The following is a 14348-nucleotide window of genomic DNA, read 5'->3' on the forward strand; positions in this document are numbered from 1 at the left end:
ATAATATATATATATATATATATATTGAAAAATCGTTGAGAACGAATAATGGAAAAGAATTATTTATATGTATACCTTTTAAAATATTTTAAATTGATTCGATATAATCTAAATTATTTTTAGATGAACACGTGAATTAATTTAATCTAGAACTCAAATCACAAGTTGTTGGGATTTTTAGATCACTTAAATAAATATTAAAAACAACAATCAATTTATAAATTGATTTTGCATTGATGTTACAAATTATACTCTAAAACTAGGTATGATATATGTATATCGTAAGAAATGTCATTTTCTCCAGCAGAAGCAGAGCTAGTTGTTTATAAAAATAGGGTGACATTCGTCCATTTCTGAAGAAAAATAATAAAATAAACTAAACACATCAAATTTCTAATAGACTTTCTAGTATTTGATTCAACATCAAAACGTTAGTCATTATTTTGAAGTCCCACGGCAATTTTCATCATTCTCTTCCCTATTTGAGTTTCATAATTTAGAAATAATAGGAAAGGGCAGAAATTTGCGGCAAAGTTTAGTTGAGAAGGCATTTATTTAGTTGTTCGGGTTTAATTTTCTTCATTTTTAGCTCGTGAATCGCCACCTCCACCCCGCACCCCCATCATTTTGTATATCCAAATATTCCGTTACCTGAAGTTGATTGATTGCCGATTGCCCGATTCAGCTTTATGGGGTTTCCATCGATTGAGATTTGATTCCTCGAGCTGAACCCATTTGCGCGACAATTTAGTTTATTATAAGCTGTTCTTCCCCGTTCTTGGGTGTTGAGCGGGCTTCAATCCCTTAACGGTGATGGAAATCTGGAAATCTTAAGCCCTAAAATGGATATTTTGAAAGTGGGAATTGGTTGGGTTGGTGGGTTCTTTGAATGAGGCAGCAATGTGGTGTTTAGCGGAGCAATGGAAGTTAGATCTGAGAGTATACAGGTCAGGTCCGATAAACTCCCAGCTCCTGTAATTCCGAGGACCCGTTTGCAGGTTTGGTTTGTTCGTGTTTGTTCCAGCATTTTGCTTTGGACATTTTTGGTTCAGCTTGTTGCATTTGGGAAGCTATGGCATCCCCTTTTTATATCAAATATAACCAATCGGATTTCGCAATTTACTGGGATTCCGCTCTCTCTACACGTCGAAGAGTCTATTCAATCAACGCCGCTTCTTCCAGCAAGTGAGTTCCTTAACCTCAATCTGTCTTTCGTTGTGGGGTGTAATGTGTTTAATAGGTGTAATGAGCTATGCATAAATACGTTTGTTCTTAATTTGTAAGTATTGCCTAAGGGCATGTCTCGAGGTATCAACATAATCACCGTTCTCATTGGATTGTCTTCGTTTGAAAACGATGCATACGAGGGTAGCTATAATGGGATTTAGTTTATCTCCTTATTATTGTTACGTTTCTGGTTAAAAAAAGGGTTTATCTCATTGTGGAATAGAATCATTGAATCGTTCGGCTAGTAGATCTGTTTCGCTTTAGAGCAGGGACTATAGAGTTCACTGACACCTCTTGGTTGTTGGTCTTTTTTTGCTTGGTATTATAAATATATATGAATTTTGGAATTACCAATGTTCTTCTATATATTACCTGATGTCGAAATGTGTTATCTGATCAATGAAGCTTATTTCATAGAAGTGCTTATTCTGTTTCAAGCAATGATATTTATACCCTTTTTAAATTTGTGGAATCTATTTTCCTTTACTTTCTTCCAATAAAATAAGCTATGGAACTTTATTGGCATCACTGTTGAGCTACTTGTATAACTCATCCATTCTAATCTGGCTTCCATTTCATTCAACCTCTAAAATTATGACCTCAATTTGTGCAGGAAACTATTCAAGTAATGGTTATCTTCGGGTGTCCTGCAATGGGGGCTTAAATCAGATGCGTGCTGCGGTGTGCACTGTTTGACTTGCTACTTCTTTCCCCCCGTTTTCCCAATTTGTGCCCATTATTATTGTTTGTAGTTTCCTTGAAAGGATGTTATATTGGACTCATCTAATTAAGCATTTCAGATCTGTGATATGGTGACCGTAGCTCGCCTTTTGAACTTGACATTGGTTGTCCCAGAACTTGATAAAACATCTTTTTGGGCGGACCCTAGGTATGTTCCTTTTCTTGCAATCTGTGATTTGGTTACTTTCTTTTACAAAAATTGCAGTATGTTAACACTGAGCTCTCGTGCAGCAATTTTGATGACATATTTAATGTGAAGCATTTTATTGATTCACTGAGAGACGAAGTCCGCATTGTCAGGAGACTACCCAAAAAGTTCAATAGGAAATATGGATTTATATCATTTGCCATGCCTCCAGTTAGCTGGTCAAATGAAAAATATTATTTAGAACAGGTTTGTATTACATTTTCTCACTTGTACTATTTTTCATCTTTCTTTTATATATATATACACAACCAAGATCAGAAGGTAGTGCATGAGAATGTTCATCATTCAATTGCGGAAATAATGGGTTATCATCATCACGCCTAGTTTTTCATATGACTTATTCGATGCAAATTTAGGTTCCTTGGATGGTCAAATGATGAATCTAGGATATTTTCAAATTGTATGTAGACACCAACCAAGTGCAGATTTGAGATTATTATCTTGTTCAGAGAATGCTTGGTCTAAATTGAGTCTTCCCTGATTCAGTGGTTTCACTGCTACTGTGGGCATGGAGTACCGTCAACTTTTTGTTGCCTTTACTTGAACCTAGTGAGGTCATCTGCCAACCCAACTGGAGTGCAAATCATTTTGTTCATGCTCAGAGAGATTATACCGGCCTTGTATAGATCCCTTAGATGATTGTTATTGTACCAAACATCCTCCAAAATCTTCTGGAAGTATCATCACCCACATTGATGTCTAAGGGCAAAAGGAGGTACTGTTGGGGAAACGCTTAGTAGACCCCTCCACGTCAGTTGTCCCATGGTTTCTAGAGATGATATATTGCAAACCTACCATAGGCCCGTATAATTTTTTTACTGAATGATGCGAGTTGTGAAGTTTTAAGGAATATTTTAACTTCTATGAGCGAATCCAATGTAATTGGATCAAGACATCTACACATGATGGGAACTGATAATTGTTTTAGGCATTTCTAAATTTAGCATTTTATGTATGCTGGATTGCTCTTGACGCATGCGCCCTATTATGTCAGAGAAAATGATGGATCGGGAAAAGTTTGGTTTATTTTCTGTTCTATAAAAAGTCCAGATGTAATTGTCAATATTTAGAAAAACAGCCAAAGAAATTCAGTTTATTTGCAAAATTTATGCCCTCAAAGGGCTCTTTCAATATTCGAGGAGAAGGGAGTCGTTTGGACAAGTGGCTGAAAAAGGGGAATGAAGATGATACTTTTAACTCTTTCTTACGTTCTGCAAGAATGATTTCAGTTTATCAGCATAGTTGCAGATCATGTGAGACAAAAAATTGATGAACAAAGCATACATGAAACTCAGTAAAAATATTTATATGGGCAAATGCTACATGGCTAGGTCGCCCAAGCATTTACCAGGATGCGAGTGTTGGTGTTGGACATATTTGGTACATTGACATGGCCAAGCATGCAGACAAACTTCAGACATGATGAGATGTGGTTTGGGCATGTTTAGGGTGAGAGACAAGGAAAAAGCAAGATGCAAGAGAGAAGATGAAAATTAGTTAGGGGCTGTTTGGGGTGCTGAGTTGAGATAAAATGTCTTCAGATATACTGTAAAATTCATATATGTGTAGAGTTTATATGTCTGTGCTTGGGATGCGAAGTTGAGTTCATACGTCTAAAATATCTAGTGCAATTTTTTAAACTCTAAATAATCTGCTTTTATGTTTACTATTTTTGTTTTGAATTTTTTTTATTCAATAATTCTACCCATTTTGTTTAAATAAAATATGGACAGCAATTCTTTTTCTTTTAATTTTTAAAATTTTTCTTTCTTTCTTTCTTTTTTTGAGTAATAGACAACAATTAACCCACTACATTGCTTGCATAAATATGGTTAAATAAAATGAGAAATCAAAGAGAAATAAAACTTTTGATTTCTAATTTTTCTCCATGAATTTCATCATCACTTTCTTCATTTTCTTCTTCTTCTTGTTGTTGCACTGTATTTCTACTCTATCATGATTTTCTTTTTTAAAAAAGATCTCCCCCATCATCTTAGCAATCAATTGAATGTCACCACATTTCTTCAACAGTTTCACTTTCAATTCCTTCAAATTTGGAGGATCATCAGGGAACAAATCACAAATTTTCACTAATTTTTGTTAGAAAATGTTATAGGAAAAAATCTCAATTTTATGGGTTTTTTTTTTTTTTTTTGTTATATGTTGTATACTTTTCGACTATATACATACTTTTCAAAATATTCTTAACATTCATTTACTATGTGAATTCAATTAAATAAAAATATATTTTACAAATTTCTACGTATAAATATTGCACTTAATGTAAACAGAATACTATTATTGATACGATCAACAACCCTACAACATACTTTAACAGTCATCAATCATATAATAGTTGGAAGTAGTTGTCAAAGTTATTATTGAAGATGATTTTCGCTAAAGTTTGAGTTAGAGGTGGTTGTCGGAGCCTAAAGTTGGTCGCATGAGGGTGGTATTAGAGTTGGTCATTGGAGTTTGTTGTCGAAGGTGGTTTTTGAAGCCCGGAGTTGGTCGTGCGAAGGTGGTCGTTGAAGTTGATTATTGAAGATGATTTTCGCTGAAGTTTGTAGTCGGAGGTGGTTGTTGGATCCTAAAGTTGGTCGCATGAAGGTGGTATTAGAGTCGGTTGCTAGAGTTTGTCGTGGGAGGTGGTTGTCAAAGCCTGGAGTTGGTCATCGAGGTTGCTTGCTTAAAGGTGGTCATTGAAGGAGATTTTTGTCGAAGTTTGTAGTCGGAGGTGGTTGTCGGAGTGGTAATTGGAGTTTGTTGTTGGAGGTTGAAATTGGTCATCAAAGTTGGTCACGCGAAATGGTCATTGGAGTTGGATCATCGGAATTGTCATTGGAGATGATTGTCGGAGCCCGGAATTGGTCGTTGGAGTTGGTCGTGCGAAGGTGGTCGTCAGAGTTGTCATCGAAGGTGGTGTTGGAGCCCCAAGTTGGTCATCGGAGTTGTCATTGGAGGTGGTTGTCGGAGACCGGAGTTGGTTATCGGAGTATGGTAGCGATAGTCACTGACAGTGGCTGATGGGTGGAGCCATTGAAAATATTGGAAGAAGGGAGAGTTGGGGGGAGTTGGTAAAATATACCAACTCAACTCCACCAACATTGAAAGTTAGTGGGCCAAACATTGAGTTGGTATATTATACCAACTCAACTCAACTCATGTTGGTGAGCCAAACACCACTCTTAGAGTTGTGCTTGGTGATTGATATCTAAAGGGGCATAAAGTGGAGTAAGTGTGGAGACAGCAGAAAGGATTAGTTGTTAAATAGGAAATTTTCTCTATGGTTTAGTCACATAGGCAATTTTCCCTTCTGGTTTGATCAATGTGTTTGCTACCCTCTTTAACCGTGTGTCTTATCAATTTCTACAACTGTAAAAAATAGATGGGACTTCTAGTTCTCACGCTTTTTCAAATTAAAAGAATATCACTGCGACAGTTATTTTGAAGATTTATCTTGTTTCTTTAAAATTGTTTAAGATATAATATGATTGTCTTATAACTACTCGATAGATTTCATCAACTTAGATTGGAAGGTCTTTTGCAATTCTTTCTTTGGGAGAGAGGAAAGGTTTTATGGCCCATGTCAGTCAGAGTGCTTCTTTGAAATCTTTGGCTTGAGAGAAATCGTCCTATTTTTTAGGATAGGTTTTCTTCCTTGATACTTTTTGTAGCAACAGTCCGTTTATAGCTTCTTGGTGGTGCACCAAAAATGGGAAATTCTTTTGGAATCACAGCTTGTCCACGATCCAAATAAAACAGGAAAGCTATACTTTTAGCCTCTTTCGCTTGTTCATTTTGAGGGAGGGGGATCTCTCTTCCCCCTTGCCCATTTTTTTTCTTTAAATTTTTTTCCTTGGCTTCTGCTTAATACGTCATGTTTCTGACAGGATTGGGTATTAGGGGTTATTAGGGGATTAGGGGTATATTAGTAATTAGATAAATAGTTTGTTAGGGAAGTTTGGTTATAAATACAAGGATAGGGAAGGGGAAAAGCAAGGAACATTTTGGTGAATGATTTAGGGCTTGAGAGTCTTTCGGGAGGGGAGGGTCCAAGTACGTCAAACACTTGGTTTATCTTGTATTTTCGTTATTGTTTATCTTTCAATATATTCGGGATCTATTAGTTTATTTTAATAAAAAAAAAAAAAGAAGAAATACCTTTTTGGTCCCTGAGTTTTGAGAAATAGGTACGTTTAGTCCCTCATGTTTTAAATTGGCCAATTTAATCCCTAAGTTTTCAAAATAGGTTTAAGTCCCTATCTTTTTTAAAAAAAAAGAAAAACTGAACAAAAATTGACGACTGAAGTGGCAAGATGAGTTGTAAAAAAACTGTTTTTTCATCTCTCTTCTTTCTCACTCCCCCTCTTCGTGTGCCCTCTTTCTTTCTCTCATTCTCTCTCTTTTATCCTCTTTCCACCCTCTCCATTGCTAAATTTTCATAAAATTTGGAAAAAAAAAAAAAAATCTTTTTGAGATAGTATCTGGAGGAGATAACTCAAAGCAACAAACTAAAAGGCATCCCGGAAAAGATGGAAAGCGCATTACCTTCCCACTCTTTCTCTCGGATACTTTGATCATCACTTATAGCTCTCCAACACAAGCAGATGCATTTGTTGATTCATACTTAATTTTTACTTGGATTGTTCTCTTTTTTAGTTAATTTCTAGTCTGAGCTCTTGAGAAATTGTTTGATCTCGAGCAGCTACAACACTGTGATCTTGTTGATATATAGCTCCAGAGAAGCTCAAGTTCTTGAATCTGTGTAAAAGAAGTTTAATTAGCTTAGAGGTATGCCTGCTCTATTTAGCTGGTGCTCATAAACATTTCCCATTTTCAATTTCTATTTTTTTTTCCCCTGAGTTTGCAGATATTTTTTCACTCTCAATAGTAGTGTCAATCCGAGCAATGCAAAGACATATTATGGACTTTGAACAAACGTCGACAGAGTGGTTTCTTTTTCTCTGTTCTCTCTTCTTTCTGCTAGAAGAGCCAAAGGGGCATAATATGAGAGAGGAGAATGAAAGATTTTCTATTTTTTTTTTTCAGTTTTTTTGGAAATTTAGCAATGGAGAGGGTGGAGATAGGATAAGAGAGAGAAAGAGACAACATTAAGAGGGGTTGAGAGAAAGACGAGATGAAAAAAAATAGTTCTTTTACAACTCATCTTGCCACTTCAGCATTAGGCAATTTTTTGTTCAATTTTGTAATATATTTTTTTTGAATAGAGAGACCTTTTAAACCTATTTTTGAATATTTGGGAACTAAATTGGTCAATTTAAAATACGAGAGACTAAACGCATCTATTCCTCAAAACTCAGGGAACAAAATAATGCCCATTAAATCCTTGAGTATGGTCATGTTTTTTATTTTTACTTTTATTTTTTTTCTAGTAGTACTTATTATTATTAAAAAATATTATAGTTTGGGCTGTTTTCAAATAAAGAAAAACGAGTCAACTTATTTATAAATATAGCAAAAATTCACTATCTATCGGCGATAGACCGCAATAGATATCTATCAGTGTCAGTGATAGAAGTCTATCGCAGTCTATCACGATCTATATTAACATTTTGCTGTGCCTAAAAATATTTTCAGCAATTTTATTGCTTAAAACAATTACCCTAATTATAAGTACATTTTATTAAATAAATATATTCTTCATGTCTTTGTTCTGTATGTCCTAATTTCTTTTAGATGAATGTGTTGTCTTTTGTCTTGTCGAGTTGTGTTTAATGTATATTTTTATACTTTATGGCTTGTGATATAATGATTTGGTGTACTGGTATTACATTTCTCTCTGTTCTTGTTGGTTGCAGTTATTTACATCTTAGATAAGTCATAGACTCATAATCATTTTTGCATATCATTGTATTTCCACAGCAGTTTAAAGTTGGAGCTTGAGAAACAGAAATTTTAAGAATATTTTTTATGGTCAACTATAGAAACATCTTATACTCTTATCTATATCTCTATGTTTCCTTCTGACCTTTTAATCTAATGCCTTAAAATCCATATGCAGATTCTTCCTCTCATTAAGAAGCATACAGTGTTACATTTTAATAAAACAGATACACGCTTGGCAAACAATGGACTCCCAGTTTATCTACAAAAACTCAGGTGTCGTGTTAATTTCCAGGCACTGAAATTCTCCCCTCAGATTGAGACACTGGGTCATAAGTTAATTCGTCTACTTCGAGAAAAGGGTCCTTTTGTGGTCTTGCATCTGAGATACGAGATGGATATGCTGGCCTTTTCAGGTTGTACACATGGCTGTACAAAGGAAGAAGCTGACGAGCTCAAACAGATGAGGTTTCTAAATTGATCCAGTCACTGAAATTTTTTCATTATTACTGTTCATGATATGCCTAATTATACACTACCATTTTCTGATATAAAAAAAAAAGGAATATAAAATATTGTGTCGGTGGTTCTCAATTGCAAGAGCAAGTTTTTTAGGTGTTTATATTTATTTCTCCCTCTAAATATTCTGGTTTATATAACCTTCTAGTCTCTTAACTCTCTCTGCAATCATTGTGCTTTATACCAAGCTGAGCATCTGGAGATGCTGCTCAGGTGAAATACTAATCTCTATAGTTGAACTTTATCCAGATATGCATTCCCTTGGTGGAGGGAGAAAGAGATCTTGTCTGATGAGAGGAGATCACAAGGTCTATGTCCTCTGACCCCGGAGGAAGCAGCACTGACATTACAGGCCTTGGGTTTTAACAAGGAGACACAAATATATATTGCTGCCGGTGAGATTTATGGTAGTGAACGGAGACTTGCAACTCTTAGGGCAACCTTCCCAATGATTGTGAGTACTATCATAATATCTTGTGCTCAAATTTTCACCTTTTGATGTGACTTCATCTGAAATATGTCTGTGAAGGCGATTGGCTGGAACTCAGAGGAGACGACATTATATATAGTATTATGAAGTCAACAATGTTTAAAAAGCTATTGAGGCTTACGCCTTGAGGCGAGCTCTAAGTTTTAGCCTCGAGATTTAGACATTTGTTGAGCCATAAGAGGCTTGCACCTTTGTGAAAACGCACTGAGGCATAAGATTTGTATGCCTCTCCTAGTGGTTAGAAAAATAATAGTGATATGCCTAATTCTTAAAGAATATTAAGGTTTGAGTTGTGAGAATTTGAACTAGGATTATTTTTACTGTTGTGACCTTAAGAAAGCTGAAGGTAGACATTTATAGTATAAATCAATCCTATTAATGATAATAGTAGTAATAATAATGATGAAGATGTTCTTTTAGAATTTTTTATTAAGTGAAAATTGTGTGGGCGAAGTTTCTTTTTACACTTTTATATGACTATCATGTTTAACAATACTTGTTTATACCAACTTAGGTTTTGCAAAATGTTTTTAATTTACTATTTGAGGCTTACGCCTCATACTGCCTCGAAGCTTACGCCCCGCCTCTTGAAGAAGAAAAGCCTCAAGGCTGCCTTTGTGTCACACCCCGCCCCGAGCCCGTCTCCTGAGCCCGAGGAGAGGCATGAGGGACCGTAGATACCAACCTCTTGTGATACCTACTGTCCAACTCTTCCTTACTACACTCAGTAAACTTTAAGTCAAGGGAATAACAACAACTGATTGAGTAGGCTCATTTTATTACTACAATGTAATGTTTATACAACTCCAAAGCTTAACTACAAAGTTTACATCAATAATTCTAAAACCCTGGAAGTATGACTGTGGCTTGTGGCAGACCTTGACTTTAGCAGCACCCAGGAACTCCTCATCTTTCGCTACCTGGAAAGAAAACATGATAGAAAAGAATGAGCTTCACAAAGCTCAGTGAGTGGTAAGCAACTTCTAGAGTCTATTTCAACTCATAATAACAAGCATATCATAAATACGAGGTTAATACTCAAATCTCTGCTTTGAATGAGTCTGGTCTCAACTCCTATCTACATGCACGGTAGATAGTTAACTGTTACTAATCATAAATGCTTACTCTCTTGCGTTTCCCTTTGTTCCTAATGTCTCCTATGTGCACGTAGCTTCCCGCTTATGGGCTCAGAAGCTAGGTTTGTCGGCCCTCTGACCATTCTATACGAGGTTCCCCCCACAGGCTCAGGAACTAGACCTCTCGGTCCCCTGACCATCCCGTGAGATTCTATTTGGGCTCAGGAACTAGGTCTATTGACCCCCTGACCCTCCCGTTCACATATTCTCATTCTCATGCTAATTACTCATTCATAACATAAGCATATACAATTTACTCTAAAAGATATACTTTAGGACTTAAGGGGAATACCACTCACCTTGGTAAGGTAGGAATCCTCCTTTCTAGAAGTTCCTTGATCACCTCGGGCTCCCTTTTGAACCATAGGATCCAGATTCAACTTAAAGCTCAGATTACTCATAGTCCCAAGCCTTATTTCGGGATGTTTCCTTCTACCAACATGTTCTAAAATGTCTTAGGAAGCTTACCTTAAAATCTTAGCTCAGAACTTCTTGTGGTTTGGCCGGAATCCTCTAAACATCAAGACTGGCCCAAGCTTACCCAACAGTTTGACCCTTCTGTCTTTTCTTCACTCTCCAGCTCCATTCCTTGGAGCTTCTTCTCCGGCAACCCTACCTTAAAAACTAGACTCTCTCAGCTTTCAGGTGGCTTTGGAATCACTCCAAACGCACGAATATTCTGGGAGAAATCTTCGTACTAAGTTGATGCTACTTCCAGACTTCACTGTCCGACAGCATCTCCTCCTTTTGGAACTTCATGACCGACGCATGCCCTTCATGATCAACGCATGGTCTCTTCCAAATCCATCTTCTAACACTCTTCCTTATGTTCTTTGAAGAGGATTTAGCTTCTGAATGGGAGAGACATCTTGTGGTGGTATTTATAGGCCAAAGGAAACGATCCTTATCATCTTTACCAAGTCTCAATGCAAGACACCTCCTACTTTGGAGTGTTTGCATCATGTTTTGCCACCACCTACTTCCTTTGCTGCCATTCACCTACTTCCATGCCATTCACCTACTTGAGTTGTCTTCCTCATGCATAAGACTTCCTTTGCATGAAACTTAATTCGTCCAGATCCTACTAACTCAAGCTCAAACTTCTCTTGGTATAGCCATTTGTCCGGATGAGCTCATCAACCTTGTGTAACGCAAGCCTCAACACCGCTCCATCGCTTAGTCCATCGTGCAGCTCTTGCACATCATTGCTTGACTCAATCGCTTAATGAATCTCTCGCTGTAATCGTTTAGTATCTGCGTCCATCGTATAGCATCAACGCCCCATCGTGTAGCTCAATCGTTTAGTAAACGATCTCGCTCTCAACGATCTTGCGCATAGTCTATCGCTTAGCTGTCGTGCCCATCGTTTACCTCCATCGTGTAGCATCGACGCCTTATCGTCTAATGCATCTGTTCATCGCAGAGCGTCATTGTCCAGCGCCTGCATCTATCGCGCAACGCCCATCGTTTAGTATTCTGCCTATCGTGTAGTGCTCACACTTATCGTGTGGCACCATCGGGTAGTCTTATCGTTTAGTGCCCGCGCATCGTCTATCGTTTAAGCTCATCGTTTATCGCCATCGCCCAGCGTCATCGTCTAGCGCTGATGCCGATCGTGCAGTGCCAACGCCCCAGTGCTTAACACTATCGTCCATCGTATAGCGCTTATCGTTTAGCGCGACCCTTCGCATCGTTTAGCGCCGCACCTTGTTGCACGATCGCCTACCGCATCACTGAGCTCTGTGCATTTGCTACACGATCGCCTACCTCATCGCGTAATGCCGCTCATTTACTACACGATCGCCTACCTCATCGTGTAGCGCCGCTCACTGCTATACGATCGTCTGCCTAGCGCCTCGCGTTCAACATCTCGCTCTCTCTGCTCTCGCTCACACAAACTCAACGCATGAGCAACTTGGGCAATGTCTCTTGCCAATGTCTCGGTCAATCATGCGTCCAACCTTACAAACGCATGATTGCCTTTCTCTTTAGCCTCATCTTATGCATTAACACCAAACGCATGGTTTCTTTTGGCTTCACACTTAGCCAAAATTTTCACTAGTTAAAGCTTATCTCCAAACTACTCAAGAAAAATCTATTCAACACTTAGAAATTTCCTTCTCTTCAACATAGGATTTAACTTTCACTTAGTTAATTCCCTTAATTACTTGTTTAAGTAGGGAAGTTGAGATCCGGGTTTCACACTTTGGCCTTTTAAAACATTGGAAATCATCTGGATGAATTTTCCAAATGGTGCAACCGATTGGGAAAATGTCTGTGAAGACAATTGGTTGAGACTTCTAACAGCATAACTCTCTGGGAAATCCATTTTTTTTTTTTTTTCACTTCAAGCTGGTTTTTTCATTTCCACGAAAAAAGAAAAAAAAGGAAAAAAACTGAAAAAAAAGAAAAGAAAAAAAAGGCCTTTTGTCAAGAAAAGTGAGCTATTCTATCAATGGACATTGTAGTAGCCAAGAAAGCCGCCTTTTAAGGTTTAGACTACAGTGAATTTTAATTCTTCTTAGATGTATTACTCCATTGTATTGCAGGTGAAAAAGGAAGCATTGTTATCCCCAGAAGAATTGAAGCTATTCCGGAATCATTCGTCACAAATGGCAGCTTTAGATTTTATGGTTTCTGTAGCCAGCAACACTTTCATTCCTACCTATGATGGTAACATGGCAAGAGTTGTTGAAGGTCACCGTAGGTATGCCAATCGCTTTCTTCCAGTTTTATTATCGTGAACGTAGGGCATCTAAATTCTATCTGAAGTTTTCAAAACTCTCATGATTTAATTTATACTGCTCACAGATACCTGGGGTTTAAGAGATCAATAATACTGGATAGAAAAAAGCTAGTGCAATTACTTGATATGCACCAGAATGGTACACTTTCTTGGGATGATTTTGCAGCTGCTGTAAGATTGGCGCATGAGAAAAGACAGGGTCAGCCAATGCAACGAAGGGCAATTCCAGACAAGCCAAAGGAAGAAGATTACTTTTATGCAAATCCTCATGAATGCTTCTGTGAGGGAATGAACTGCGACGACTCGCTAAGCCATAATAACTCAAGTAAAGTACTTTAACCGTCACTGACCAAATCCAGAGCCAACTTTCATGGCGCTCCAAGGGGGAATTTTTCACTTCAATGTTGGTGAGCTAATAATCTTCTCACTTTCATTGCACACTGCCCGCTTATGTCGATACTCGAGCCTGAGAGTTTTTATACAAAGAAATATAAATAAAATCCTTCAGAATTCTCCCTTGGACATCCAATCATTTGTTTATATAATTTTATTTGTTTTATGTAACTTCTATCCTGCCATAAAATTTTATCATTTGTATCAGATGTGAGATGTCAACAATTTTTCCAGATGCTTATTAGAGCCTGTTCAAGGTATGAGCTTTCTGCTCTTCCACACTAACACAAATCCAGTTTTTGCTTCTTTTCACTCAAAACTGAAAGCAATCCCATGCTCTACACTTCTCTGCTGCGAACTTTTTTTTTTTTTTTTTTTTTTTTTTTTTAAGAAAAAGATACGAAACTTTCCAATCAAGACATTGCGTAAACTTACCACAAGGGACTAAAGACAAAAGCCGTAAGACAGTAATAAAATGCAACACAACAGAATGAGAGCATAAACATAAGACTTAAAAACAACGGAGCAGAAGTAAAAACTTAGAGAGGCTTGATAGGTGCCGGCCAATTGCTGTAGATATTTTGAATGGAATACCCGTAAACGAAAATGTAGAAATCTTCAAGTCCATATGGTTCAATAAACAATTACAAAAAAGAGGGGAAGGGAGGGACATGTTACAGTTTTTCAAAGCATTACACTCTATTATTACCAAATGGTTGTGAGTTGTGATTATGTCATATGCTAAAACAAGAATCCATTTCTTGTTGGATAAAATTTTGCTGACTTTCAGTTCATTATTTTATTCTTCTTTTCCCCCCCAAAGAAGTAGTAACGGTCTAATTATGTTGTTAGACTACTAGAAGTTGAATGAGGAGAAAATCTCGAAGCATATTGGATATTTTACTTCTGTTCACTCTCCCAGAATCAGGTAAATATAAAAACATTACATGGTAACAAAATTCAAAATTTTACTGTAGATTGTATCTGTCGTTTTCCTGGAAATTTCTACTATTATCAAGAATGAGCCCACAGTTCATACAA

The 14348-nt window shown here is 37.2% G+C and overlaps 1 protein-coding gene across 1 annotated transcript; it reads left to right on the top strand.

Annotated features, from left to right (window-relative positions):
• The first annotated feature begins 311 nt into the window (after positions 1 to 311).
• Positions 312 to 13592, top strand: LOC120081517 (O-fucosyltransferase family protein). The gene is made up of 8 exons (XM_039036473.2): positions 312 to 1185; positions 1841 to 1908; positions 2028 to 2116; positions 2200 to 2362; positions 8202 to 8491; positions 8792 to 8996; positions 12718 to 12875; positions 12980 to 13592. The coding sequence occupies exons 1-8, from the start codon at positions 921 to 923 to the stop codon at positions 13251 to 13253; spliced, it is 1512 nt and encodes a 503-aa protein (XP_038892401.1). The 5' UTR covers positions 312 to 920; the 3' UTR covers positions 13254 to 13592.
• Positions 13593 to 14348: the final 756 nt, after the last annotated feature.

This window comes from Benincasa hispida, chromosome 7 (assembly GCF_027475165.1).
Source record: "Benincasa hispida cultivar pf3 chromosome 7, pf3_genome.v1.1, whole genome shotgun sequence".
NCBI classification, from domain to species: Eukaryota; Viridiplantae; Streptophyta; class Magnoliopsida; order Cucurbitales; family Cucurbitaceae; genus Benincasa; species Benincasa hispida.

Coding starts and splice junctions, on each gene's coding strand:
- LOC120081517 (XM_039036473.2), top strand. CDS start 921: ATGGAAGTTAGATCTGAGAGTATACAGGTCAGGTCCGATAAACTCCCA. Junction 8,997..12,717: donor GGGCAACCTTCCCAATGATT/GTGAGTACTATC, acceptor ATTGTATTGCAG/GTGAAAAAGGAAGCATTGTT. Junction 12,876..12,979: donor GTTGTTGAAGGTCACCGTAG/GTATGCCAATCG, acceptor TACTGCTCACAG/ATACCTGGGGTTTAAGAGAT.